The sequence below is a fragment of the Chiloscyllium plagiosum genome, unplaced genomic scaffold (genome assembly GCF_037043375.1).
Source record: "Chiloscyllium plagiosum isolate Xiang-an unplaced genomic scaffold, Cpla_swu_hap1 HiC_scaffold_31, whole genome shotgun sequence".
In the NCBI taxonomy this organism is placed as follows: Eukaryota; Metazoa; Chordata; class Chondrichthyes; order Orectolobiformes; family Hemiscylliidae; genus Chiloscyllium; species Chiloscyllium plagiosum.
In genome coordinates, this window is record NW_028270169.1 from 47,912,925 (window position 1) to 47,940,269 (window position 27,345).

The following is a 27,345-nucleotide window of genomic DNA, read 5'->3' on the forward strand; positions in this document are numbered from 1 at the left end:
GACTGTTTCTTCCCCCTTCGGACAGTTACCCAGCTTGCTTCACGCCTAGGAGTAACTACTTCCCTGCCAGTCTTATCTATCACAGCCTCTGCTTCCCAAATGATCCAAAGTTCATCCAGTCCAGTTCCCTAACGTGGTCTTGGAGGAGTGAAAGTTGGTGCATGCATTGCAGATGCACTTTGGGACGCTATAGGCGCTCTCACCTCCAACATCATGCAGGAGGAACATTCTTCCTGCATTGCCATCCCTATTAATCCCCTTATCAGAATATAAAAAAGAGAAACTTATCTAATATGTTCCTTGCGTTTAAAGTTAGAGGTGGTGGTTGGGTGGGAGGCCCGATAAAGTAGGGTCTCTGGTTTAAAAAACACTCACTTATATAGCTGTAGGGTAATAAAAAAAAAGTCCAGGAAGCCATGTGCAGCTTTGCCTTGGATCTCATGGGCTGTCATTTTCTTAACCAGCCTTACATGAAGAACCTTATCAAAAGTCTTACAAAAGTCCAGCTAAGCCAAATCAAATGCGTTACACTCCTGTTTACCTTCTCAAATTTGTCAAACACGACTGTGCCATAACAAATCCATGCTATCGCTGATTTATCAATGTTTATCCGAGTGCAGGTATATTCTGTTCCTCAGTTCATTTTAATAACTTGCACCCATGAGGTTAGAAGAATGCTCTAGTTTCTCTTCAGGTACTCTTGTTTTTCGTCAAATTGTATAAATGTTATTGAAATGAATTTCCTGGTGTTTCCCTTTTTATTATTTTACAGTGTTAGCAATCCTCTGGCTAAAGAGAATTTGAAAATTATAGCCTGGGCCCTGATACCACCTCACTTCCTTTACAGCACCTCATCTGGCTTGCAGATTTATCCACTTTTTAGATTGCTAAACTCACTAAGTTCTTTCTCATTCTCCCCCTCACTCTTATTAACTTTGAATGTATCATAGTCTTCCATCCAGTTGCCTTTTCTGATGCAAAGACCGATGCAAAGTATTCATTGTGGACTGAATCCATGTTGTCTGGGTCTACTGTTACACAAAAGGCTATTTGGTATGCATCAAATATGTAGTACCAATCTGTTACTTCGCTTTTATATTGTCAGCTAATGGAAAATTTTGGTATTAATGACTTTGACCATATACTAGTCATCTTAAATTTGAGTGTCATAAGACCCTGGCTCCACACTCCTCAATTGTTATTTTTCTCCAATGCCCTGCCATTGTTCAAGTCCTTGCTGTTGTTGGCATATCTGTAGATTTTTCCATTGAATCATAGAATCCTAGCAGCATGGAAGCAGGCTTTTTGGCCCTTTGAGTCCACACCAACCCATCCGTCCAACTCCGCATTTCCCATTTCTAATCCATCCGGCCTGTGCATTCCTGGACACTTCCGGTAGTTTAGCATGGCTAATTTGCCTAACCTTCCCATCTTTGGACTGTGCAAGGAAACTGGAGCATCCGGAGGAAACCCATCTAGACATAGGGAGAAAGTCAGCTGAGAGTGGAATTGAACCCAGGACCCTCGTGCTGTGAGGCAGCAGTACTAACCACTGAGCCACCATGCTATCTGATAAGGCACCAACGCACTTTCTGCTTGTTTTCGAACCAGGGACCTTTTTCGTGTATAAGGCAAATGTAAGACCCACTAGTTTAGAAACCGGTTTATCTGTCATATATCCCAAGGCCCTGCTAGTTGCCTACTTCAATGTGAGCAAAATATAGAGTCACCTTGTACGTGTCTCATGACAGAGTGGAATACTTCAGACACTAAAAATTTGGAATAAAAACTGAAAATGCTCAAACATTGAACAAGTCGGGGTTCCGACCTTTCGTCAGAACTGAGAAGTTAAGAAGATGTTTTTGAGCAAATAAAAGTGTGAAGGGAAGGTTAGAAGAGGAACAAAATGATAGGTCTCTAATAGGCTGGAAAGAATGAGGCGTTAAATTACATAGCTGCTTGCACTGGATTCAGCCTTGCTTGTTATGTTTTTTTAAAAAAACATTTTTATGCATTTTTTCAGACTTGCATAACTTTGCCTCCTATTAATTTAATTCACATTTGTTGATTTATATTTGTTTAAGAAATGTGCAAAATTAGAAGACATGGAATGAGTTGGACCTCTTCTGGATTGGAAAAGGTTTTTTCATGTGATTTCATCAAGTACTTAAGTCAACAGTGCTGTAAGCCACCTCCTAGAGTCAGAGTCCTACAGCACGGAGACAGGCCCTTTGTTCCAAACTGGTCCATGCCGACCAAAATGTCCACCTACGTTAATCCTGTTTCCCTGAAGTTTTGTCCATATCCTGCTAAACCTTTCCTATTCATGTATTTGTCCAAATGCCGTTTAAATGTTGTTAATGTACCCGCCTTATCCACATGTGTTAGCAGCTCATTCCGTATGCGTACCACCCTCTGTAAATAAAAAAAAAGTTGTCCCGCTGGTTTCCTTTTATTCTTTCCTCTCTAACTTTAAACTGATGCTCCTGTTGTCCCGTTTTCCCCCTTCACTTAGTCAAAGCAAAATACTTAGAGACAGTGTAGTTTTACCTTTTTTATCTTTATTCTGGGCCCTGGAGGGAGAGCGAGAATGGTCGTCCATATGCACAGAGGCATGTGTTCATGGTCTTCTCTGGAAGAGCAGTTTCTCAGCGAACTATATAGTCACTTTACAGGAGGAGCATCCAGATAAGGCAACATACATATGAATCGGGTGACTGTTACAATCCGTGAGGATCAACAGTAAAGATTAAGCCATCTCCTGTTACACAATGAATAATTGGCTTCACGTAATGAATACTTTTTCACCTTGTTAAACTGACCTCACATACTGAATGCTTCCAATATTGTTAAATGGCTCTACATGATGAATGCTTTTCCACCTTGTTAACCCATTACCCTTGCCTCCAGGACCATATTGTTAACTGTAAGTGCTTATCTGATCTGAGTCATGCTCAGCTGAACCTCTTGTTTCACAAAACTCCGAACGTAACTGCCTGATTATACCCTATGCACATTCTCACTCTCTAGTCCTTGATTCCTCAATCCTGACAAAAAGACTGAGTGTGTTTGCCTTTTCCATGCCTCTCATGATCTTATACGCTTCTATAAGATTCCCCCTCAGTCTCCTATACTTTAAAGAAAAAAGTTATGGCTCGTCCAATCTCTCTGTATAGCTCTGACCATTAAGTCCTGGCAACATCCTTGTAAATTTCTCCTGCACGTTTTCTAGTTTAATAAAATCATTCCACTAGCAAGGTGACCAAAACTGAACATAATACTCCATGTGTGGCCTCACCAATGCCCTGTATAATTGTAACACAACTTCCCAACGTCTATACTCAGTGCTCTGGCTGATGAAGGCTAGTGTGTCAAAAGCCTCCTTCACTGCCCTGTCTACTTGTGATTCCACTTTCAGGTAACTGTGAACCTGAACTCCAAGGAACCTCTGTTCCATTACACTCCTTAAGGCCCTACCATTCACCATAAAACTTCTATCTTAATTTAACTTTCCAAAGTGCAAGATCTCGCACTTATCTATGTTAAACCCCATTTGTCATTTCTCAGCCCATATCCTCAGCTGATTGAGATCTGGCTGCAATTTCTGATAAACTTTTATTTTAGTCTCATCTGCAAACTTAGTATTTGAAAAAAAAATCAGCTGACTTTGGAGAAGGCAAGGCAGGATTTCAAGGAGGTTACAACTAGTTTTGATGGTTCTTAATCATAGGAAGACCAGGCTTTGAAAAGACTGAGGGGGAAGGGGAAGAGGCTAGATGCTACTTTTTGCCTAGCAACTCTTTCCTGAATTTGATTTTTCTGTTCTACAGACCTAAGTCCATAAGGCAGACGCACCTGAAGATGAAGGAATCTCTCTTGAACAAAAATTTCCCAGCAGAAATTCTGGAAAGCATATAGTTTCTAATATTAACATTTCTGACAATATTGAGAATCCTGGACCAGTTGCTGAAGACTCAGACCAAGGGTCATGACAATTTTAGCTGAACGCTGTTCATCAGTCTCTGGCTGTCAATAATTCAATTTCATCAACAGGCAATCCAGTGTACTGTGTCAGTGCATCGTATCTTATGCCTTTAAATTGTGAAACTTTTTAATTTTCTTTTAGCTTGTTGGCACATCTTTCCTCCATCCCACTTGCTCTCTTTTCTAGTCTGGCAGAAGACTCACACCATTGTTCTGCCATTCTAATATTCTGATCACTTAATGTAAAGTACTAACATCTTTTCTCCACCAAGACCCACAAGCCCCTGAACTATAGCATAAATGTTGTCCCTCCACACTTCACTTCAGCTCAAATGAAGAGTCATCTAGACTTGAAACATTAGTTTACGCCTTCTCTCCATGGATGCAGCCTGATCCGCTGAGATCTTCAGCATTTGTTGTTTTCAGTACAGATTCCAGCATCTGAGGTAATTTGTTCATACTTTTGTTGCCAGACCCTCATCCCATAGGGGTATTTTTTTCTCTTTTTTTTCCAGTATTTCTGCAGAGACTTGTCTGTATTTGGGAGTTTTGAGGAAAAAGGTTTTAATCCTGAATTATAGTTATATAAATGGGTTTGCCATTTAGAACATAGAGCAGTAGAAATAAGCATTTAATGTGGATATGGGCCAAGTGCTGGCAATGGGACTAGATTTATTTAGGATGTCTGGTCATCATGGATGGGTTCAACCAGAAGGTCTGTTCCCATACTGTACATCTCTGACTCTATGATTCTAATAAATATGTTACTTTGAATATGTCAAAGAAGCCTGGTGAAAATCCCTTTCATTTTGGATAATAGTAGAGAAAAGAAATCAGCCACTTATGATTGAATCAATGCATTTAAGGAAATGGTGTGATTGGTATAATGGGGCCTGAGTATCAGTGTATTTGCATCACTGTTATAAAAGTTCTGTTTTTCTTTCAAAACAGGGCAGATTTGCAATCTGACTCCGTCCTGAGGTTGCCACTTTTGAGGCAATATACCTGTAATGCATCCCACCCAAACTGACAAAATGCAAGCATTTGTCAAAGAAGTATGTTTGGATTCATTCATGGAGATGGAAAGTAATGCTGCTGTTGTGCTGATTCCAGGCTGCTTGACAACCATATCACGTTACTAATCTATGATTTGGATGTAAGCGCTGATGATCACTTTCTGGAAGAGAAATATATAAGGATTTTGGAGAAACAACGCTAGAGTAGAAAATAGTCTGGTATTGCCCAGGGCTAGACTAAGGGAATACGGTAAGATCTCAGGTAAAGATACTCATGGAAGAAGATCCAGTAAAGTACAAGGAACGACTTGAATTCTGAAGTTATTCAGAGATGAAAAAAATGGAACATCGTGAGAGGATTAGCACATGAAGAAAGGGCACCTGCTTCATCATTAATGATGTTATGCAAGCTGGATGCATGCTGCCATCTGAACGCATTTAAATATTTTCTCAGCAAAATCAATGTTATAAAAATATAGTAAGCTCTGACTTGCATGGAACATATCTAAATATATGGTGGCATTCTGGCTGAGTGGTTAGTACTGCTGCCTCACAGCACCAGAGACCTGGGTTCGATTCCTGTCTTGGGTGTCTGTCTGTGTGGAGTTTGCATGTTCTCCCCATGTCTTGCGTGGTTTGTTCTGGTTTCCTCCAAAGATGTGCAGGTTAGGAGAACTGGCCATGCTAAATTGCCCATAGTGTTAGGTACAGTAGTCAAGGGTAAATCTAGGGGAATGTGTCTGGGTGGGTTACTTTTCGAAGGGTCTGTGTGGACTTGGGCCAAATGCCCTGTTTCCACACTGTAGGGAATCTAACGTAATCCATTTTATGAGCATAAAGAACATGCCATTCAGTGAAGTTATGGTTGACTTGACTTCCCCAGCACCCCCGCCAAAACAAAACGCACGTGTGCGCACACTATAAAATACACGAATTATTTATGCCCTTGCTTATCAAGAATTTGTCCAAGGAGCCTTTATCCAAAGGTAGTGGAGCCAGTTGGCTGTTTTCTAAATTCCAGCAGATCGCGAAGTATAACCTGTCCAACCTTTTTCTTGAAATTCAGATCCCCCATTTCATGTACAAGTCTAGTCAATATCTGAATTGCTTCGATGTAATTACATCCTCCCTTAAATTAGGAAGTCAGTGCTATACACATTACTCTAGATGTGGTCTCACCTGTGTCCTGTATAACTGAAGCATAACCTCCATATTTTGTATTTATTCACACGAATAAATAAGCAATAACATTCTGCTTGCTTTCCTAATTATTACTTTACCTATGTCCTAATGTTTTGGGATTCATGCACGAGGACACCCATCACTTTGCATCTCAGAGCACTGCATTCTCTTACCATTTAGGTAATATGCTTTTTTTTTCTTGCCAAAATGAGTGATCTCGCAATCTGTCCAGGTATCCTTCTTTTGAAAATATGTTTCGCCTGTGTATTCGATCTATGTATTTATAGCATCCTCATATCCTCTTCACAACTTATTTTCCGACCGATCTTTGTCTCGTCAACAAACTTCAGCAATCATCCCTTTGTTATCAAATATAAAATATTGAGGTTCCCTGTGATACACCGTTTGTGAAAACATACCAACCAGAAAATGAATTACTCTGGCTAGTGAGTAGGAAACCATTTCCTATCCATGCTATCATGTTACTCTGTACACCATGAGTTGTGTTCCACAATAACTTTTGTAGCATCTTATCAATGACTTTTGAAAATCTAAGTGCAATGTGATAGATAAGGTTGGTTAGCTGTAGGTACGAGTAGGCGTGTGTGTAGTGTAGACCTGGGTAAAAATTGATTACAGCACTTCCCTTGCAGTTTACCATTGCTGGAGGTAACCTGAGTGATCCCTTTTTAAGTGCATAAGATTTGTTATGCACTGAATGTACAGAAGAATGGCCCATTTAAAAATTGTACACAATCAGTTGTCTCTTGCATAGCAAACTCTGGGCTGATGTGTCTTCATGTTTACACAGCTTAAATGGAACATTGTGACTGGCTGCCCCTTTTTTTTTAAGAAATGAAAGGCCAAGGAAAATGGGAAAGGAGTGAAAGGCAGAAAGATGACAGTATTGATTTTTAAGAAGAGTATTCTTGAAAAGAAATGATATCCTAGAGGAAGCTGTCAAAAACAGGATCTATTTGGTTAGAGTTAAGAAATAATAGAGATGCCTTTACCCATTGGATGAATTCTATAAGCCAGTAACTCATGGAAAAGATATAAAAGAGAATTTGTAGAGAAGTTACAGAACTACAGGATATATAGAGGATTCAATAATGAGACATTTTACCTGAATATTTACTGGGAAAATGTAAAGCAGCAAGAGAGAGGAAGTTTCTAAAGAGTGTTTAACAGTTTTATAACCAGTACCAACTTTGCCTGACGAGGAAGAACATGTTACTGGATCTAGTTTGGGAAATGTGGTGGGCCAAATAGTTTGTGTTAATAAGGGAACAATGATCATAATATAAGATTTAGATTAACAGTGGAAAAGGATGAGCCATGCAGAGCAAGAGTGCTTAATTGAATAAGGGCTAGTTTCAGTGAATTGAGTTTAGATTTATCCCAAGTAACTTGAAATAAAATAAAGCCAACAACTGTAGATGCCAGGAATATGAAATAGAAACAGAAATTGCTGGTGAAACTTGGCAGGTCTGACCGTTTCAATGGAATTAAAACAGAATTAATGTTTTGAATCCAGTGACTCTTTATCAGAACCCTTCTGCTGAAGAGTGACCGGATACGAAATGCTAACTCTGCTCTTTTTTCTCACAGTTGCTGGGTTTCACCAGCAATTCCTGTTTTGATTTCAGAACTTGGAATAAAAGATTGATCTGGTACACTTTTTTTTATGCCAACAGGGTGCCTTTTTAAAGGGTAGTGTGTTTTGGTACAGTAATAGTATCTCATTAGGCTTCTAGATTATCTGTTGTACCTGCACACCAACATTTTATGAATCATGTACCATAACACACACCCCTTTACACCTTGAAATTATGCAGTTTTTCTTTAAGTCATACTTTGTTTTTAGTTTTTTCCCGTCAAAGCAAAAATTTCACATTTTGCTATATTACCCTCTTTGGTTTTTGATTTAATTTGCTCTGTTTTGTCACTTGGTCAAAGATGTTTATTATAAATTTAGTTATTTTTGAGTTGTTATATCCCCAGCTGATATTACTGGGAGAAAGTGAGGATTGCAGATGCTGGAGATAAGAGTCAGTGTGGCACTGGAAAAGCACAGGTGGTCAGGCAGCACCCGAGGAGCAGGAGAGTTGACGTTTCGAGCATAAACTCTTCATCAGGACATTGATGAATAGCTTAAGCTCTTCGTCAGGATGTAGCATATGCTTGAAATGTCAACTATCCTGCTGCTCTGATGCTGCCTGACTGGCTGTGCTTTTCTAGCGCCGCACTTTTGTTTTGATATGACTGGACAAGTCAGATTGCAGAACATATAGTAAATAAATCCCATTAATCCCAAAGTATTCCTTTATAAATCTCAAAACAAAAAAGGCTTGATTCTGAAAATCTGAAGGAAACACAGTGCTGGAGAACCGCCGCAAGTCTGGCAGCATCTGTGGAGAGAGAAATAGAGTTCATGTATTGAGCTCAGTATGACTTTAAAAATTCTGAAGAATTAAATATTAACAGTATTTAATTTTTGGCAGCATCACTTGGGAGCCAAACTGAAATTTACAGTCCCTGTTTGTGTTGAATCATTGAGCAATTAACTTTAGTGATTTACATTTTGCCTGAATTTTCTGATTTGAAATCAGCATTGAGACTTTCTTGGTTGTATGCTTATTTTAATGAATTTTTCTTTGTCTTCTCCCTCTACTCCTTCACACAGGAAACATGGCACAAGTTGGAACTTCACCAATCATACAGGAGGAGCCCTCCAGCGCTGAAAATCTTCTGGCAGTAAAATTCCTTATGTCAGCACTGGAGTCTATGGTAAATTATTTGAAATTTATAAGATTTGTTTGTTAATAAACCTGTGAATATTAACCATCTTGTGCTACATAGGCACTTTTACTTCGTGGCTCAAAGGATTTCAGTCTTGAGGAATATTTGCAAAATGTTTTTGCTCCATTTGATATAAGTCTGTAGCAGCTTTCATGCTATATCAGTGAAGGAGAAAATTCTAAATGTACATTCAGAAGGTTATGTCACTGTTCCTGCTGCTGTTGGGAAGAAAGGTCCTGTAAGTCATATTAGGGAATGCTGTTGACTGTGCAAGACTCAAATGTCAAGGTGATTTAATTCCCAGTAATGTAAAAATAAATTTGCTTCGCCTATTTGAAGCAGCCCAGGAATCTAGTGTTTGCATTATGTTTGAATATGAAAATTGAAATACTTAAGATGAATGTATATAAAACTGCATTTGGAATTGTATTTGCAATTTTGGACTTCAGCTTGTAGGAAGTGACAGTCCAACAAAGTGGAGTTCTCGAATGCTGCATCACAAATATTTAGGCAAGGATCCTACAAAATCTGTCCGAATGACTTAAACTATGTCATTCCTTCTGCCCCTCAGCTCTCAGTTGGCTAACTTTCTAGAGCAGGACAAAAACACTTTTCAAAGATACACTGAAGCACAATTGCATTAACCTTGAAGGCTGGGAAGGGGTTGCCTTTAATCGCCAAAATGGTGGCAGCTTGTCTGTCCATCTACATCACACTTTTGAGTCTCAGTGCTTTAATTCAGAATGGTGAAGAAAGAAAGTAAAGGACTCTGGATCCCTTACATCATGGGATATCCCACTTCCCCATGTGTGCAAAAATCAGCAGATAAAGAATTGGGCTGATCAGTCATGAAAATCATGGCACTAACTTAAGTTGCCATCCTTGAACTGAGGGGCAACTAATGATTACTGTCAGAAGGATGATGAGTGATTATGAAAGATTCTGAGCATAACTCTGCTCCTTCTCAAATTAGGGCTGTGGAATTGGTTTACATTAACCCAGCAGACAGATGGGACCTTGATTTGCATCTCATTTTTAAAAGATGGCATTTCTAATGATGCAGCAGTATTAGCCTGAATTTTTGCTATCAGGTTTTGAAATGGAACTTGAATCCAGAACCTTCTGACAGAAGTGAAAATGCTTCCAATATATTGTAGATGGCAGTCTTAAATTGGATTCTTTTGGCTTTCTTAATTGAGCAAGATCGGGAATATAAATTACTTTCCATTTCCATGGAGTTTGTTACAAGCATATCTTCTGGGTGTAGGTCTGGTGTGTACTGAATATTTTGATACAACAGTAATTGTTCTCATTAATTTTGTGTATTCTAATAAGATCAATATACAAATATGAAGAAATTTAGCATAGTAAGAAAACTTGCTTACACTGAGGGTCTTGAGACTGAATTACCATAAGTTAATTGAATCTGTGATTATGCCAACATTACAGAATTTATTATTGGAAAAAGTAAGAAAAACTGGTAACTGGAAACAATCAGTATGTGGACTTATGAATACTGCTCATTGGGAGGCTAAAAGTGGAGCAGCGGGGAGAAGTGCAACCTATTTGGATTGTAACTGTAATGTAATCATGACGTGATCAACTTTCTGAATTGCCCAGGGTGCTCCATTTACTGCATTTTTAGATGGTTGTGGTATTTGGATTTGTGACTTCCAAATGGGTAGATGACATATTTTCATGAATTCCTTTGAGTCAGTGAACATGGAAATTGAGGTGAATGAGCATTGATTTTGCTGCAAGTTGGATATTGATGCAAAAGTGGGCTGTCCATAGTTGTACAGTTTAAATTTTACAATCTCTTCATTTTTTTTTATTGTTTGCTCACGTGTAGATCTACTGTTCCGGCAATATCTTTAGTTCATTTTTGTTTCATATGAAGATAGCATAAATTTTGAAATAAAGGGTTTCTCTGTGGGGCTGTCATTCACTATTATTCAACATATTAATAACAATTGATTGTATAAATATTACTGGAGTTGAACTATACATTTCCAGTCTGTGCAGACATTATTGCGTACAGATTCTTACATATTTGACTTTCTTGTGTTGAGAATTTTTTGCTTTATAACTTATTGAATTTCATTGGCAATACCCTTTGATCTCTTGTGCCATTTCTGAGTTGCAGAAAACTCTATAAATTCATTTTATGGTATACTTAGAGGACCTGTTTAGGAAAACCTGATTGTAGACTATTTGGACCTTTTTTTTGAGCCTGTTCTGCTGTATCGTTATATCAGTAGCCAATCTGTCCCTAAATCTCATTTGTCTGCCTTTTATTTGTATCCCCCTAATTACTTGCCTTGACCTGAAGTAATTTTATTTGACCAAATCTCAATAACTTTTTTGAGGAGGAGAGAATTCCAGATTTCCATAAGACCATAAGACATAGGAGTGGAAGTAAGGCCATTCGGCCCATCGAGTCCACTCCGCCATTCAATCATGGCTGATGCGCATTTCAGCTCCACTTACCAGCGTTCTCCCCGTAGCCCTTAATTCCTCTAGACAACAAGAATCTATCAATCTCGGCCTTGAAGACATTTAGCGTCCCGGCTTCCACTGCACTCCATGGCAATGAATTCCACAGGCCCACCACTCTCTGGCTGAAGAAATGTCTCCGCATTTCTGTTCTGAAATGACCCCCTCTAATTCTAAGGCTGTGTCCACGGGTCCTAGTCTCCTCGTCTAACGGAAACAATTTCCTAGCATCCACCTTTTCCAAGCCATGTATTAATTTGTACGTCTCTATTAAGTCTCCCCTTAATCTTCTAAACTCCAACGAATACAATCCCAGTATCCTCAGCCGTTCCTCATATGTTAGACCTGTCATTCCAGGGCTCATCCGTGTGAATCTCCGCTGGACACGTTCCAGTGCCAGTATGTCCTTCCTGAGGTGTGGGGACCAAAACTGGACAAAGTACTCCAAATGGGGCCTAATGGGGCCTAACCAGAGCTTTATAAAGTCTTAGTAGTACATCTCTGCTTTTATATTCCAACCCTCTTGAGATTTCCTGTGTGTACAAAAGCACAATTTCATATCTTACTGGTCTAGCTCCAATTTTAAAATGTATTCCTCGTTTTGGATTCCCTTAGCAGCAGAAGTAGTCTCTGTGTCAATCTTATCAAGAACCCTTTATTAGCAAATGAATCAAGATCAAGTTTATGCAACTTTTAAAAACTTCTATCTTTTAAATCCAACCGCAGTGCCAGTGTTTTTGTTTGCTGTTATAAACAGTATTCCTGCAGATGATATTTGACCAGCGTTTTGTGTAACTGAAGTATCACTTCAATTTCAATCTTTTTGATAGTGGTGATAGGCAGCTTTCCATTGGCATTGTTTTGGTTTGAAAACTGGCTTTAAATAGTCTGTGCACATGGAAATCTTGAGCAGCAGGTGTTAACTTGAAGTGTTTGTAAAAAGTTATCTTTATTAGATTCACAATGAGTGATGTCATACTTCTGCATCAAGCTCCCATTTGCTATTTTTTTCACTTGCTATTTGGCTTATGTGCATTTATAGTGTCTGTCCTCATCTGTACAATTCATAATTTAGTGTTAATTGCACATTTTGAGTCTATTTCTTTATTCAAGTTTGAATTAATATGATGTTAAGCTTAGACATAGTTCTGAGCTTTCTGTTGAGCTTCAGAGCTTTTTGCATTTTGTGAAATTACAATTTTTTTTTGTGTGACCAGTATAATTTAACCGTGTCAAGTGCAAGGCACGTTATGCAAATATTGATGATTTTCGCAGTATATTAGAAGGCATACTATTCTATAAAAATGTTGGGTTAAATCACCTTTTCAAAAGTTCTTCTGGGCCTATGAGTCAAATAAACAAATTCTAGGTGCACTCATTCAAACATTCAGTACTTAAGGTTGTTGATTAAATACTGAACATGAGAAGTAAGAGTTTATAGACAATCTATTCCTGAATTTGAAGCTTTTTAATTCTTTTGTGTTATATTTGAAAAAGCCTAACTCAAATTCATGTTGGAGCGATTTTATAGGTGGTGTTTCATTTAAGAGTACTTGAATACACTTTTCTGTTATGGCTGAAAATGTTCACTTAATTGATGTTTCCTCTTCAGTGCCAGGAAATTGCAAAGTCAAAAGCTGAAGTGGCTTGTATTGCTGTGTATGAGAAAGATATATTTGTCGTGGGGACCGAGCGAGGAAGATCTTTCATTGGAAGCCGAAAGGATTTTCAAACTGATTTTGTCAAATACTGTAAGTTAGTTAGTGCGCTCGCTTATTTTATAGTTTTAAGTGTCAGGTTAACCTTGCTGTGATTTCAAAGATTAATGAAAAGGAGTTTTAGCAACCTTGGTTTCTGTGACTGTATCTTGAATTTGAGATTTCTATAGGACTCTTAATGTGAAACAGTTTTTAAACCTGAAGTTTTTTCACAACACTCATGCCGAGTTAGTCAGTGAATTGTAATTGTGACACAGACTGGTCCACTTCTGTTTGTCATTTATGTAAATGATTTTGATGAGCATTCAGGAGGTATGGTTAGTAAGTTTGCAGGTGACACCAACATTGGCATAGTGGACAGTGAAGAAGGTTATCTAAGATTACAAAGAGACTTTTGATCAATTGGGTCATTGGGCTGAAGCATGGCGGGTGGAATTTAACTTGGATAAATGAGAGAGATTGCATTTTGGTAATCCAAACAAGGACAGGACTTGAACAATTAATGGTAAGGCCCTGGATAGTGTTCTTGAACAGAGAGACCTCCGGGTTTAGGTACATAATTTTTAAAAATTTGTCACTGGTAGGTGGGTTGGTTAAGAGAGCATTTAGCACACTGACTTTGCTCAGACCTTGAGTATAAAAGCTGCTAAGTCATTTTAGCGTTGTACAGGACATTAGTGAGGCCTCTTCTGGAGTACTTGTCACCTTTTTGTAGGAAGGATATTATTAAACTAGCGAGTTGAAAAAAGATGTAGAAGGATGTTGCTGGATATCAAGGACACAAATAGACTGGAAAGGCTGGGACTTTATTCACTGGAGGTTATGGGGTGATCTTTAGAGGTTTCTAAAATCTTGAAGGGGTATAAATAATATGAATAGCAAAGGTCTTTTTCTTAGGATGGGAGAGTTCAAAATTAGGGGACATATTTTTAAGGCAAGAGGAGAAAGGCAACCTTTTCCAGAGAGTGGTTTGAGTGGGGAATGAGCTCCCAGATGAAGTGGTGAATGCAGCACAGTTACAACCTTTTTTAAAAAGACGTTTTGGATGAGATCATGAACAGCAAAGGTTTGGAGAGATATGGGCCAAATGCAAACAAGTAAGATTAGTTTGGGACTGGTTGGACTGAAGGTTACATTTCCATGCTGTATGACCGACTCCATGACAATATTGTGTACTGATCCACCTGCTTAAGAAATAGTTTAGAAATATTAAGAATCAAAGAAAAATATTACATGGGAATTATTTTTCCTAAAGTACTATTTAGGAAACACAGGAAGGCTTTTTTGTGTAGATTTGCATTAAATCACAAACTCTCCCATTCTTGTGTCTCTGTCTCCTCTTGGCTGTTCTCTTGGTCTGTGTTTCTGTCTCTGTTGAAAAAGTGGACTTGAATTAGTGTGGGAATGTCACTTATTTGCCCATCCTTGCTCTCCTTGAGGTAATGGTTGGGAATTTCTGTCACAGTAGTGATCAGGAAAGATGATAACAGTATCCTAAATCATTGTTGTGTTAACTCAGAATTGATGATACAGTGATCTTGCTGATCTTGTCTAGTCAAGGTTGGTGAATTAGATTCCCTTGACATTCATTTAAGGAATATAGCAATATTCAGGTTTATAAAAGACTATTGCAGTTAACCTGGTTGGTCTCAGTAAGTTCGAAATACTGAACATTTGTAAAGAAATTAAAAGAAACAATATTTTGTGTTGACTTAGAATTGTAGAAAAATAAATTGTACATTTTAATTTCTGAAATTTTTGAATAGTGTTAACTTACTACTTCGAGCAATTCACAATCTCGAAATTGTAAACCAGGACTAAATAGAAAATACTATAAAGGATCGCATGTCTGGCAGTATTTGAGGAGAGTGAAAAAGTAGTGACCTTTTTCTCGGTTGATTACATGGGTAGAATGATTCTATCAACTGCAGGAGAATAAAATTCTATAACTCCTGCTACAATAAGCAAGTGTTACAGAAAGTGGGAGATGGTATACTTTCCATATGGCGACTATTTGGTATTGCTTTGAGATTAATGGTCTGCACTGCAGTGGAAATGGTGGACCCATTTGTTTCTGTGATTTAATGTCTTGTTATCCTTGGTTCCAATCGATTTTGGATTGCAAAGTGTATTTTTGAATAAAAAATTGCCTTTTTAATGTCAGGGCTTGTATGTGCTGCAAGTGCACCCCCTGTAGTTACATCAGTGACAAACATTTTTTTTTCTGTTCACCAGTTGCTGTGTTTACATTGTTGCAATAAATTGCTTTTGTACATGGAATACAAAAGTGTAAAATGCATTCTGTCCAATTTTTGGTAAGATAGTACAGGCATTGTGCTATACATAAAGTTTCTATGTTCATGAAATGTTATTTCACAGATCAAAGATCATCCATTACACCATCGTTTTGCATTTTTAATTTAAAACTATGCTCTTGCATCTCAAAAATACAGAAGAAATACTTTTAATTTCATTGGGGAGCAAAGGAAGGAGGTAAAGACAAAGTGAGAGTTTGGAATCAAGAAGGAATTGCATTAGTGATAAAAGGTCTCGTTTTCTAATTCAATAAAGAAACAGTAATTGCTTCAATTCCAGGTCTTGTGGTTTATAATTTTTTTAAAAAATCCTTTAATTTTAATTAAATGTTGTAGTTATCTAATGTAAAACCACATTGAGACTAAAATAATTCTCCACTGGTGTGTATGTTCTGTACTAATAAGAATTTAAGTATACTGAATGTCAGAACCTTAGAAGCCCAAAAGTGGGTTCTCTGATCATTGCAGGATGACCCTGCACATTTCTCCTTCAGCTCAGATTGCAGATTAAATGCTGGGTCATATAACAAGGTATTCTTCTACTGCAAACTGTCGAGCCACTGGAATAAAACAAAATCCAGTTGAAAGTGTAGCTGTTTACTTTTGAATTATTGGTAAATTTAAAATTGAATTGTCAGGAGTGAATTCTGCCTATTGATTTTCAATTAGTTGCAAAATTATTCACTTGTTTAGAGTACAATATCATTGACATAAATTCTGATAGTAATCTGTGTGTGCATCATGAGCTGAATTATAATGTCATACAGCAAGAAAACAGACACTTTGGTCTAATTTGTCCATGCTGACCCAAGTTTCCCAAATTAAACTAGTCACACTTGCCTGTGTTTGGTCCATATCCCTCCACCTTTCCTATTCACATGCCTGTCCAAATATCTTTTAAATGTTGTAAATGGTACCTGCATCTACCACTTTCATTCTACATAAGCACCACCCTCTGTGGAAATATTTGCCCTTCAGGTTCCTTTTGAATCTTTCTCCTCTCATCTTGAAACATATGTCCTCTGGTTTTGAACTACCCCACCTCAGAAAAGATCTTTGCTATCCACCTTATCTATGCCCCTCACGATTTTATAAGCCTCTATAAGGTCACCCTTCATCCTCCAATGCTCATGTGAAACAAACCCCAGCCTATTCAGATTAGATTAAATTAGATTCCCTACAGTGTGGAAACAAGCCCTTCGCCCCAACCAGTCCACACCGATCCTCCGAAAAGTAAGCAACCAAGACCCATTTCTCTCTGACTAATCTACTCACCACTATGGGCAATTTGACCACTGTTATCCATGCCCATATCCCAAGGAAGAATTAAAAAGAACCATTTTCCAACCATTGGGCAGCTTATGCTTATAACATTTGGGATGCTTGGAAACAAAATGTATAAAAATATATATAAGTAGTTCGAATAAATACTAATGGGGGAGCATTTTAGTCCTAAATGTGGTTTGTACCAGATAATCAGTCTTTAAGTTAAAAGATTATTTGGTATACCAGGTCTAAAATATGTTTGGCCTGAAAAATTGCCTTGCTTAATTTTAAAGAATTATGATTTAATTTCAGGTGTGGCTGAGGAGCAAAAGGCAGCAGAAAAACTCAGAAATGAAGATGTTCTTTGTGTGACACCAGTTGCATTGGATAATAAGACTGACATTGGAACAAAAAGAAAATCAGTTGAGGAGCTGTTCTCTTCACTGTATGGTACCGTCATGTTTCACACTACCTATGGGGACAAACTACTGTTGATATTCTATGATTTTTTTTTGTTAACATTGTTTAGTTGAATGCAGTCACTATTTACATTTCAAGGGGAAGACTATACTTTTGTGTCTCAAACTCACCAGTAACCTTACAGTACTGGTAAACGATAACATAGATTCTGTTACTTGAAGATTGCGACTAATCAATACAAGCTACTGGTGAGCCCTGCAAACACACCCACCCTGAGTATTCCACATGTGAAGTGCGCACTCCTAGTTGCTGCTTGTTTTATATTCTCTTTCAGTGATGATGGAATATATATTATCTGCATATTCTCAGAGTAATGTCAACCTGATTTCACCATTTGTATCTTGCATTACAATTGATGAAAAAATGATAAATTCAAATAAAGAGAGATTTCATTCTTAAATATTTGTTTCCAACAAAGGTACATCTTGCACAACTTATGGACCCACACCAATTCCTGCAACTATAATATGTATACTTTCTAATTCTGACTGGTATGTACAATTTCTCACTTTTGCCACTCCCAAACATTTGGCCACTACTTTGCGTTCACTTGATGCCTTTTTGTGTCAGTGGCCCCTACAGATATTGTCACCTGAACACACTTTTGCAGGTTCTCCTTATGTAGGTTCATAATAGCTTTCGCACAGATTCCCTGGAGACTTTGTTATCTAACTTCCCTAATAAATCCTGTTAAACAGACTGGTTGGCTTGGCAAAATTGAAGTTGCAGCAGCAAAATATTTTGCTTCACAATTCCTGCTCTACCACTGTTTTTGGCTTTCTATCCAATATTACATGCATAAAACTTGGAAATACATCTCATTCACCTTGACCCTTGTCTGGTCATATAGCTTTAGCTGTTGCTTTCCTTTTAGATATTGCTTCCAGGTCAAGGAATGCCAAGGCATATTGATACAAACTATTTCTTTTAAGAAAATTACAACTGGTGTTCTAAAATTGATGTGAACTTTTTAAAAGTCCTTTTCCAAGTACAGATATCAAAGAAATTGCATGTCTTCCAACAATGCTGATCTAGTTCAACAATTATGATAATGAGCAAACCAGACAGGCTTGATTACAAATGATGTGTGACCATGACTTCAGGTGATTCTGCAAGCTATTTAATAGTTAATATCACGTGAAACTAAATTAATGGTTATGTACTCCATATGCCTATCCAGTGGTGGGATCTCTCTAGCTAATTCAAAGTCATGGTTCCAGTGTTTCTAATGGATCTGGATCAGATTACACCCCACCTGTGTTTGTATACAATAGATTATTAAGACAGTATAAAACAGAACTGTGGATGTTGGCAATCTGAAACAAAAACAAATTGCACATGAAACTCAGGAGGTCTGACAACATCTATGTGGAGAAGGCAGAGTTAATATTTTGAGTTCAGTGATTCTTATTCAGGCTTACTTGATTCCATCTGGAAAGAATTCCCAAAAATTAAGTTTAAGTTGTGTCTTTCTCTGTACAATTATAAAGTTAAATGTTTTTAATTTTCCTTTTGCTGCTTCCAAAGGTTTCTCCCTTCTGACAAATAGATATTCAACAAAATGCTTAATGCTCGATTCAGACAGCAGCTCCAGAGAGAACATTTTCAATATCGATCTGGACTGTTAATTCTGTTTCTCCACAGAGCTGCTAAACTTAGAGTTTCGAGTATTTTATAATTACATAAGTTACCATGGTGGGGTGGGGGTGGGGGGAAAGCATGGTATTGATCAGACATTGTGGATGAGTTAATCAGATTCAAGTTATCCGTTCTCTGATCAGTACATATTGGCCAATTTCCCCTTTTTAAATTAACTTGTTATTGTAGTGTCATTTTGATGTATGCTTTATTTTCTTATTTGAAGAATGTAATGCATTTTTAAAAGTAAAATTGTTTTGAAGCCAATTGGTTCATTGTAGCTCACTACTTTAGAAAATGAGTCCCTGGTAACAGCTTCACTGTTTTGACTGTGCCCTGATATTTGCCTTGACAGCTGTGTTTGGTGGATTATTTTGAGTAAAATGTAAGTTATAAATAGACTTGCCCATTCAATTAGTTTCTAAATGAAAACTGAATTATTTGCAAGTCAGAATTGCAAATTGCTACAGTATTAAGAAATGCATCATTTTGCTTGTACAGATGATGAAATGACATAATTCAGTATGCTGTTGGCAACAAGTAGGGGGTAAGGAGTACCCATGAATATTCTTTTCAAAGTGAAAAGTGTTATCCGTTTGCTACTTATGGACCAACAGGGAATCACTATATTAAAATTGCAAGCATGGAGAACAGCATATGTAAATTGTGGATCTCCAATTCATGCTACATTCCCAGCTTATAAAGGCAATATAACAATGCCATTGTTTTTTGAGCTAAAGCTTTTCCTAATTGATATGGAGTTTTTCCTGGTATTCACATCTACATGTATCTCTGGGCATTTATTGTGGAGTTTGCTTTCTTTTTGCAGTTTTATCGTTATTTATCTATTGGAAACTTTTCGGTCACAATTTAAGTAAAGCTTTTTTCTTGTAATGCCCGTTATTATTCTACCTTGGTTGGTTTGCATTTATTTGAGGTAAAGCTATATTTTAAAATTACACACAATTTACAGTGGTGGGGGGTGTAAACAGTGGTATTGATCAGACATTGTGGATGGGTTAATCAAATTCAAATTATCCAAGGTAAAGTTGGATGCAGTCTCTGATCATTGCTCACTTTATGCACCCCATTCCCAGGGATTGGCTCGTTCTCTTGGATGATGTTAAGATGTGTAGGCAAGCAGTTTGCTAGTAAGATACATAAGTTGTTACTTGCTGGATTGTCAGGCATTTTCTAAAAACTGAAGAAAGCTACTTTTTTCTGTGTTTATTGGATCCAAAGTTATGACTTATATTTTGACCCGGAAGTACCGTCAGTCCAGGATTTTGGTGTCTAAGAATATCATGGTTTCAGCATCTGTCAATTTGATAACTGCATCTCTTAAAGAAATTTTAAAGCTATTGTTACACTGTCTCCATTATATCTAATTTCAGGTAAAGCTCTTGGGAAACCTACTCCAAGCCCTGTGCCATATGATAAGATCTTGAAGGACCCAGCCGCTGTTGTAATACAAGGACTGCCTGATGGCGTGTGTTTTAAGCACCCTTCATGTTATGACAGTGTGACACTAAAAAAGATTTTGGAGCAAAAGTCACAGCTTGCATTTGTAATAAAAAGGTAACCATTTCCCTCAATCTTAAATGCAAGTTTCACTTTCTACAACAAGTATAAATATTCAGCTGTAAGGTTTAATGACGTCATCCTCATTATGAATGTTGCTGCAAAACAGTACATGTCACACGAAACTAAGAAAAAAATAACTTTGTATACGAAGCTGCAATGAGATTATACTCTAAATGGTGTATAACTACTGCAATTTGAAATAAGGTGGGTGGCTGACCAGCCACAAATGCAAATAAATAAATCTTTGATTTTGTTTACCTGACTTCTGACAAATACAAGTTGAGCATTGAGGTCATTTAATTCTTTGCATTGATGTCAGTTCTTGTTAGTTAACTGAAAAAGGTACTATTGATGTGACACACTAGGTTTATAAATAAATCCGGCATTACTTGAAGCTGCTTCATGAACATTTTATCTTGGACTATTCATCTTGTGATCATTGGTAGGTTTAGAATAAGCGTCTTTCTGTGTTTGGACCACCTCCTGTTTGGTGCTTTGTGGTAAAATGGAGGCAAATGACTAATAAAGTTTAAAGGATTCCAAAAGAGTCCTATTTGCAGAATTATTCCTTGAACTGCCTTTTATTTTTACAACAAAGTATTTCCGAGTACTCTATTCACAAATAGTAGCAAATGATTCAGGGTATCCAGATGATTTTTCTACAGCAGAGAATATTTTCTGAGAAAAAGACCTTAATAAGGTGGTGCAAGGCAACTTCAGTAGAGGATCTTGTTTGTTTGTTAATTGTAACTGGAAATTTCTCACACTGAAAACAAATAATTTTGGGCAGATTTAACCTGCCCAATATGGAAGTGATGAATACAGCACTTAATATTAACACCAGAATTGCTTTCTTGAAAAAACAATTTTGGCAGAGAGGGGTAACTTGGGTTTGCTTCAAAGGCCAGTGTGTGTAAAGACTTCTATCTAAGCGAATCCTTTAGTGAGTAACATGGTAGTTATTATACAATAATGAATACACTCTTATTCACTTTTATAGGAAACTTGTGCTGCCAACATATAAGAATATAAGCTGTGCAATTAGTTGTCCTGTTCATTGAGTTCACTTTGCCCGTTAATAAGAAACCTTTCTGTGAACCTTTATAATTATACTAAATGTCTATATATGCATGTATTACATGGGGATATTAAACATTTGTGAACTTCTGTGATTTTACTTGACTACAAGTACAATGCAATCACTTTATCTTTTAATCCAGGCCATTTCAGGATGCTGCCATTCATCGTGGTAAGTTACTTTTATGGTCTATAATATAGTATTCTAATGTGTAATTTTTAAAATCAAAATTGCACCATGTTTACATGTTAATGTGCAAGTAGGTTCTAAGTTTCTCAAGTTATGCTCAAATGTATTACAAAAAAGTCTTTCCACAAGATGTTTTAATGATCCATTTCGCAATTCAGTCCACAGAAAAACACTTCAAATTTTGTAGGAAATCATTGACTTGTACAAGTTAAAGGGTTTTCATAGAATCTTTTCCAAAATAATATGTAATATAGAAAATGATTCCTTCTAGGAGGTAATGTGGGGGATTAAGAAACTTAAATAATATGCCAGTTAAAGTTAAGTAAGTACATGGGGTAATTGATTGAAAAATCACTATAGCAAATATGTGACATGGTGGGAGTGGAGTCAGGAGATGGTTTTTCTCTGAATCACTCAATTCCAAATGAATGTAACAAAGGGCCATGGATGCTGGAGATCTGAAAGACACAAAAAACTGAATATGCTGGAGAAACTCAGCAGGTCTGGCAGAATCTATGGAGAAGGAACAATTCAACATTTAGAGTCCAGGGACCCTTCAGAGGGGTATCACGAAAGGCCACTGGACTTGTAAAATGAACTGTTTGCTCTCCACAGATGCTGCCAATCCTGCTGAGTTTCTCCAGCAATTTGTTTTTGTAATTCTAAGTAAAGGTGGGCTTTGGATTCTTTCTTCACGTGACTCTCAAGTTATAAAATGATAGCAGAGGATGGCTGCCTAAAGGTGAAAATGGGAAACTAAGGGAAGAGCAATTCAGTAACTGACCTCAGTGGAAAATTGCAGAAAGCGTGGAAAGATGTTGTGAAACTTGAAAGGGTTCAAAAAAAAATTACAATGATGTTGCCAGGGTTGGAGGGTCTGAGCTATAGGGAGAGGCTGAATAGGTTGGGGCTGTTTTCTCTGGAGTGTCGGAGGCTGAGGGGTGACTTCATAGAGGGTTATAAAATCACGAGGGCCATGGTCAGGATAATAGACAAGGTCTTTTTGCTGGGGTGGGGGAATCCAGAACTAGAGGGCTTAGGTTTAGGGTGAGAGGGGAAAAATACAAAAAGGAATGTAAAGGGCAACTTTTTCATACTGAGGATGATGCGTGTATGGAATGAGCTGCCAGAGGAAGTGGTGGAGTCAGGTACAATTACAACTTTAAAAGGCACCTGGATGGGTATTTGTATAGGAAGGGTTTGGAAGGATATGGGCCAAGTGCTGACAAATAGGACTAGGTTAGGTTGGGATATCTGGTTGGCATGGACAGGTTGGGCCGAAGGGTCTGCTTCTGTACTGTGCATCTCTGATTCTGTGTAAAGGGAAGGATTACGTCTTGATGTTTTGAGTCTGAATGATAAAGCAAGTAGAAGAATGAAGTGGATATGTTGGTTACATCACTACTAAGGTGAAATCTTGGCAGTCTTGCTTCCGAATAAAAGTAAATCAGAAGCAAAGTGTTGAGAGTTGGATGCCCATCAGTTCCATACTAAGTTTAGGTTTGGATCTTCTGATAGGTCTCCTGGATGTCATTTTCAAGAAATATGATTTATTAGATGTTTACATGGCGTGCTCAGACTGATAACTTTGTCTTTAAAAATTTTGATGTAGATTTGTTCACTGAGCTGGAAGGTTCATTTTCAGATGTTTCGTCATCATACTAGTAACTTCAGTGAGCCTCTGGATGAAGCACTGATGATTCCTGCTTTCTCTTTATGTTTTGGGTTCCTTTTGGGTTGGTGCTGTCATTTCCTGTTCTTTTTTTCTTCGGGGTTAGTAAATGGGTTCCAAGTCAATGTGTTCGTTGATAGAGTTCTGGTTGGAATGCCATGCTTCCATGAATTCTCGTGTGTCTCTCTGTTTGGGTTGTCCTAGGATGGAAAAGTGTCCTTCCTTACATCTATGTAAGGATACTAGTGAGAGACGGTCATGTTGGCTTTTGTGGCTAGTTGATGTTCCATCCCCTGAGAAAAAGAACAGAAAATGACATCACCAATCTGAAGAAACCCAAACGCACAAATAGAAAGCAGGAATCATCAGCAGTGCTTCGTCCTGAGGTCACTGAAAATGTTACCTAATATGGTGAGGAAACATCTGAAAATAAACCTTTCAGCTCAGCGAGCAAACCTACACCCAGGACCTCAACCTGAGCTACAACTCTTCTCAAAACAAAGTATTCTTCCACTGATGAATATACCATGGACTTAAGCTGACTTTCTTTACAGTCTATTAAAGAGATCCCTGGTTCAGTGTTGACATTTAGGTTGTTGGATTGTGCGAAGCGTCACAGGCTCCTGGTTCTGTTCAATATTTAGGTTTCCAGAAGTGTTCCCTGTTTGATCAGACGTATGCTATCCTAACTGCATCCCCAGGTATACTTTTTCCAGTAGCCTTGGTGGGACATGTGACATTCTGCTGGATAACAAAAACTAAGGACACAGTTGCTTTGTTTTGAGATTGTCCTTTACCTATTTGACAATGAGGCAATCTATACCTCAATTACTTGTTGCGATGGTGGTGAGGAACAAAATATGATAGCTTTGCATACGATAGCTCGACCATATACATGCAGCCTTTGATCTAACTGTCTGCAATAGGAACCAGATGACTCTAGTGAATAGAGAGTTTCAACAAAAGTTGAATGTATAAGAAAGGCTACTGGCAAGTTTAAATCAGTTGTAGATTGCATGTAGCATAAGTAGTAAGCTCCAGCTTCAGGACCTGGAAATGGAAAAGAATGGAAAGTTGGTGGCGGGGGGGAGAAATACAGGTATACGATCTAATAGAAAGTCTGAATGTGACTCTTGGGGTTAAAAAATGGTTTGTGTATTTAACAAAGGATCTGACTATATGCATGAGTGGTTGGATGTTGCAGTAGTAATTCCAAAATTCGGTAAAGTATAAGTAGAGGTTGCGATTTGAATAGTTTAGACAAAGAAATGAGAGCTACAGAACATTCTTGAATTAGGAGTAGGAGCAGAATTCCTGATGATGGAGAGATTTTGATTGCTGTCAATAAAGCTAGCATCAAATTGGCTGGAATCTTCCATGCTCATGGCAAGCTCAATCATGTACACATTCATAATAGGCCTAGAATGTTTTTAAAAACTTCACTGAAATTGGCAACTTTCTTTATAATAGTAGGGAGTATTCTCATCTCTTTTGCTTGCTGGTTTTTGCCCTAGAGAGTCTCTAATACTCCATTTCTGTAGCATTCAAGATTGGAAGCCCCACCTGAAAATGTGCAATATATATTCAGAACACTGAAAATTTTGCCCATGATTCGTTCATAAGGTTAAATAGTTGCTTGGAGTTTTGAAGAGAGGCAGGACGACCAGGATTTCCTTCGGGAAAAATAATCCTGATTATCGCCTTTAGTTCTTGACTGTATTAATGAGTGTTGATCAGTAGACTCAAAAGCTGGTTTTCTGCAGGTGGCAACTCTGAACTTTTTCTGAAACTGCCAAAGAGGCAAGCAACGTGGTAGGGAAGTAATAGGAATTAAATTAACGCACCTATGAACTGAAATTTAGAGCGTGGAATTTTTCACTGATCTGTTTTGCTGAAAATCAGCTATCGAAAAGTGTGGTGCTGGAAAAGCACAGCGGGTCAGGCAGCATCCGAGGAGCAGGAGAGTCAGTGTTTCGAGTGATGAAGCGCTTATGCTATGTTCGTTTTGAAGCAGGTCCTGTGGTGTTTTATAGCATGAAGGAAAGCTGTAAGGTATCTTTGTATGTTAATTTCTGTTTGGATATTACTGTAGAATTTGAGAAACTTTATTATCACCGGGATTAAAATAAATCTTTTAAAATTTTAATTGTTATATTAAACAGTAGGTCTAGCATAACTTTTAAAATCATTAATCCTATTTAGATATGTCAATTTTCATTTCAGTTAGTTGTGCAACATCGCAAAGGTGAGATTGGGGTTATGAACCTGATTGGCCAGTTGAATTGGTTATGTATACATTCAGGTCCAAAGCTAGTTGAACATAGAATATTACAGCGCAGTACAGGCCCTTTGGCCCTCCAGGCTGCACTGACCTGTGAAACCAATCTGAAGCCCATCTAACCTCTAGTCTTGATGTATTTAGATCATCTCTTTAGAAGTATCCTACTAAAGGCAAAGAATTTTTTTTAAAGTGCATCCTTTGATTCACCCAAAGATGAAAACTTAACATGAAATTAGTAATTTTCAGTGCTCCTGTGCATGCTAATTGCCCTGATGGATGTTAGAGTGGCAGTGGTTTCGTCATTTTTGATTTAATGTAAATAGGACATGGAGTTGTTTAGCTTGGAAAGCTAAGACAGTAATTAGATTGTCTTCAGCTAAAATACATTTTACATACTGGTTGCTGTGTAGGTAATTTATGCTTTGAGAAATTCTCTGCATAGGACATGCTGAAGATAGTTTGCCCATTATGGTTATAGAGATAATTGTTCTTTAATGGGATAGGATTCTTGTAAAAGATCAATTGTTGATCATGGTAGATTGTAATAAATGTTGGAGAGAAAGGAAATCTTCAAGATCAGATGGTTTGGTGCAAGTTATTTGTGATAGATGTGGTCTGAAAAGAAATGCATTTTACTAAGTACCTTATCATGGTCCTAAATTGTTTTTCATAATGTTAGATTTAGATTTTAACATTATGTGCTGGAGTACAGTGAAAAGTGTACAAATTCACCATTCTTCAGCGTTATCTTAAGATTAAAAACAGATGCAGAAATAGCCAAAAGAAAAATGTCTAGATTACTCCCAGCCTGTGCCATGAATCTTCGCCACCAGAAAAACAAAACTGCAAAGTCAATCCTCCAGCCTGCGGACACTTGGGTGATGGCACTCTGTTGCAGTCAGAACGCCACCGGCTTTGCTGTCAGGTACCTGGACCCTGCTGTGGCCTAGAGCTGCACCACCGCTGCTGTAACTTCAGTGCCATCTTGCCTACAGCGTCGTTGCCACCATGAGTCCGTGCTGGACAGATCTTGGCAGTGCAGCTGCCGCTAAAGCTGCTGAGTCCCAAACTCAACTGAATCCACCATGCCAAAGCAACTGGTGCGTCACCTGGCTTACTTTGCTGCTGTCATCTTCTATGACTGCAATTTCAGCAAAGGAAGCTGCCGCTGCCAACATACCAAGAAGGAACTGCCCTGCCAAAACCCCGGAAAAGGGATCCTGTCCTGCCGCCGTCCCAGGAAGGGGACCGCTCACTGCTGAAAAAGGGGGGAAAAAAGAGCCAGTAAAAGTATTTTTCTTGAAAAAAGGCAGATGGAAGCAGACGAGTCTTGAGCTGCTTTGCTGTTGCCATTTAGACTAAAAATCTACAAAATGTAGAAAAATTTTTAAATTTTGTTTGAGAGTCTGAGCTTTAAAGAGAGGAAGGGAATATGTTAATTATATCAAGCAAAGTTATGTGCACATGGATTGTAAGTGCATATAGTTGGAGGCACTGAGTGGATCGTTGTTAAGCCCATATAGGGAGACACTAACTTAAAAGAGGAGTGGGTGCCGGAGAGAGATATTTCATTTTGAGTAAATGTATTCCCAGTTAAGACTGGCTTTGGTTTCTTTCTTCAACTGGCTGTCAGGGATCTTAACA

General features: G+C 38.0%; 1 protein-coding gene across 9 annotated transcripts in view; it reads left to right on the forward strand.

Annotated features, from left to right (window-relative positions):
* The window catches only part of LOC122564229 (general transcription factor II-I-like), a 149,633-nt gene that overhangs the window by 16,548 nt on the left and 105,740 nt on the right, over nt 1-27,345 (forward strand). For all 9 annotated transcript variants that reach the window (XM_087977512.1, XM_087977515.1, XM_087977510.1 and 6 more), the window contains exons 2-6: nt 8,869-8,972; nt 13,093-13,231; nt 17,092-17,229; nt 20,292-20,475; nt 21,702-21,730. In XM_087977512.1, the coding sequence (XP_087833638.1) occupies nt 8,874-8,972; nt 13,093-13,231; nt 17,092-17,229; nt 20,292-20,475; nt 21,702-21,730 (589 nt within the window). In that variant the 5' untranslated portion in view covers nt 8,869-8,873. The remainder of the gene's footprint in view (nt 1-8,868; nt 8,973-13,092; nt 13,232-17,091; nt 17,230-20,291; nt 20,476-21,701; nt 21,731-27,345) is intronic.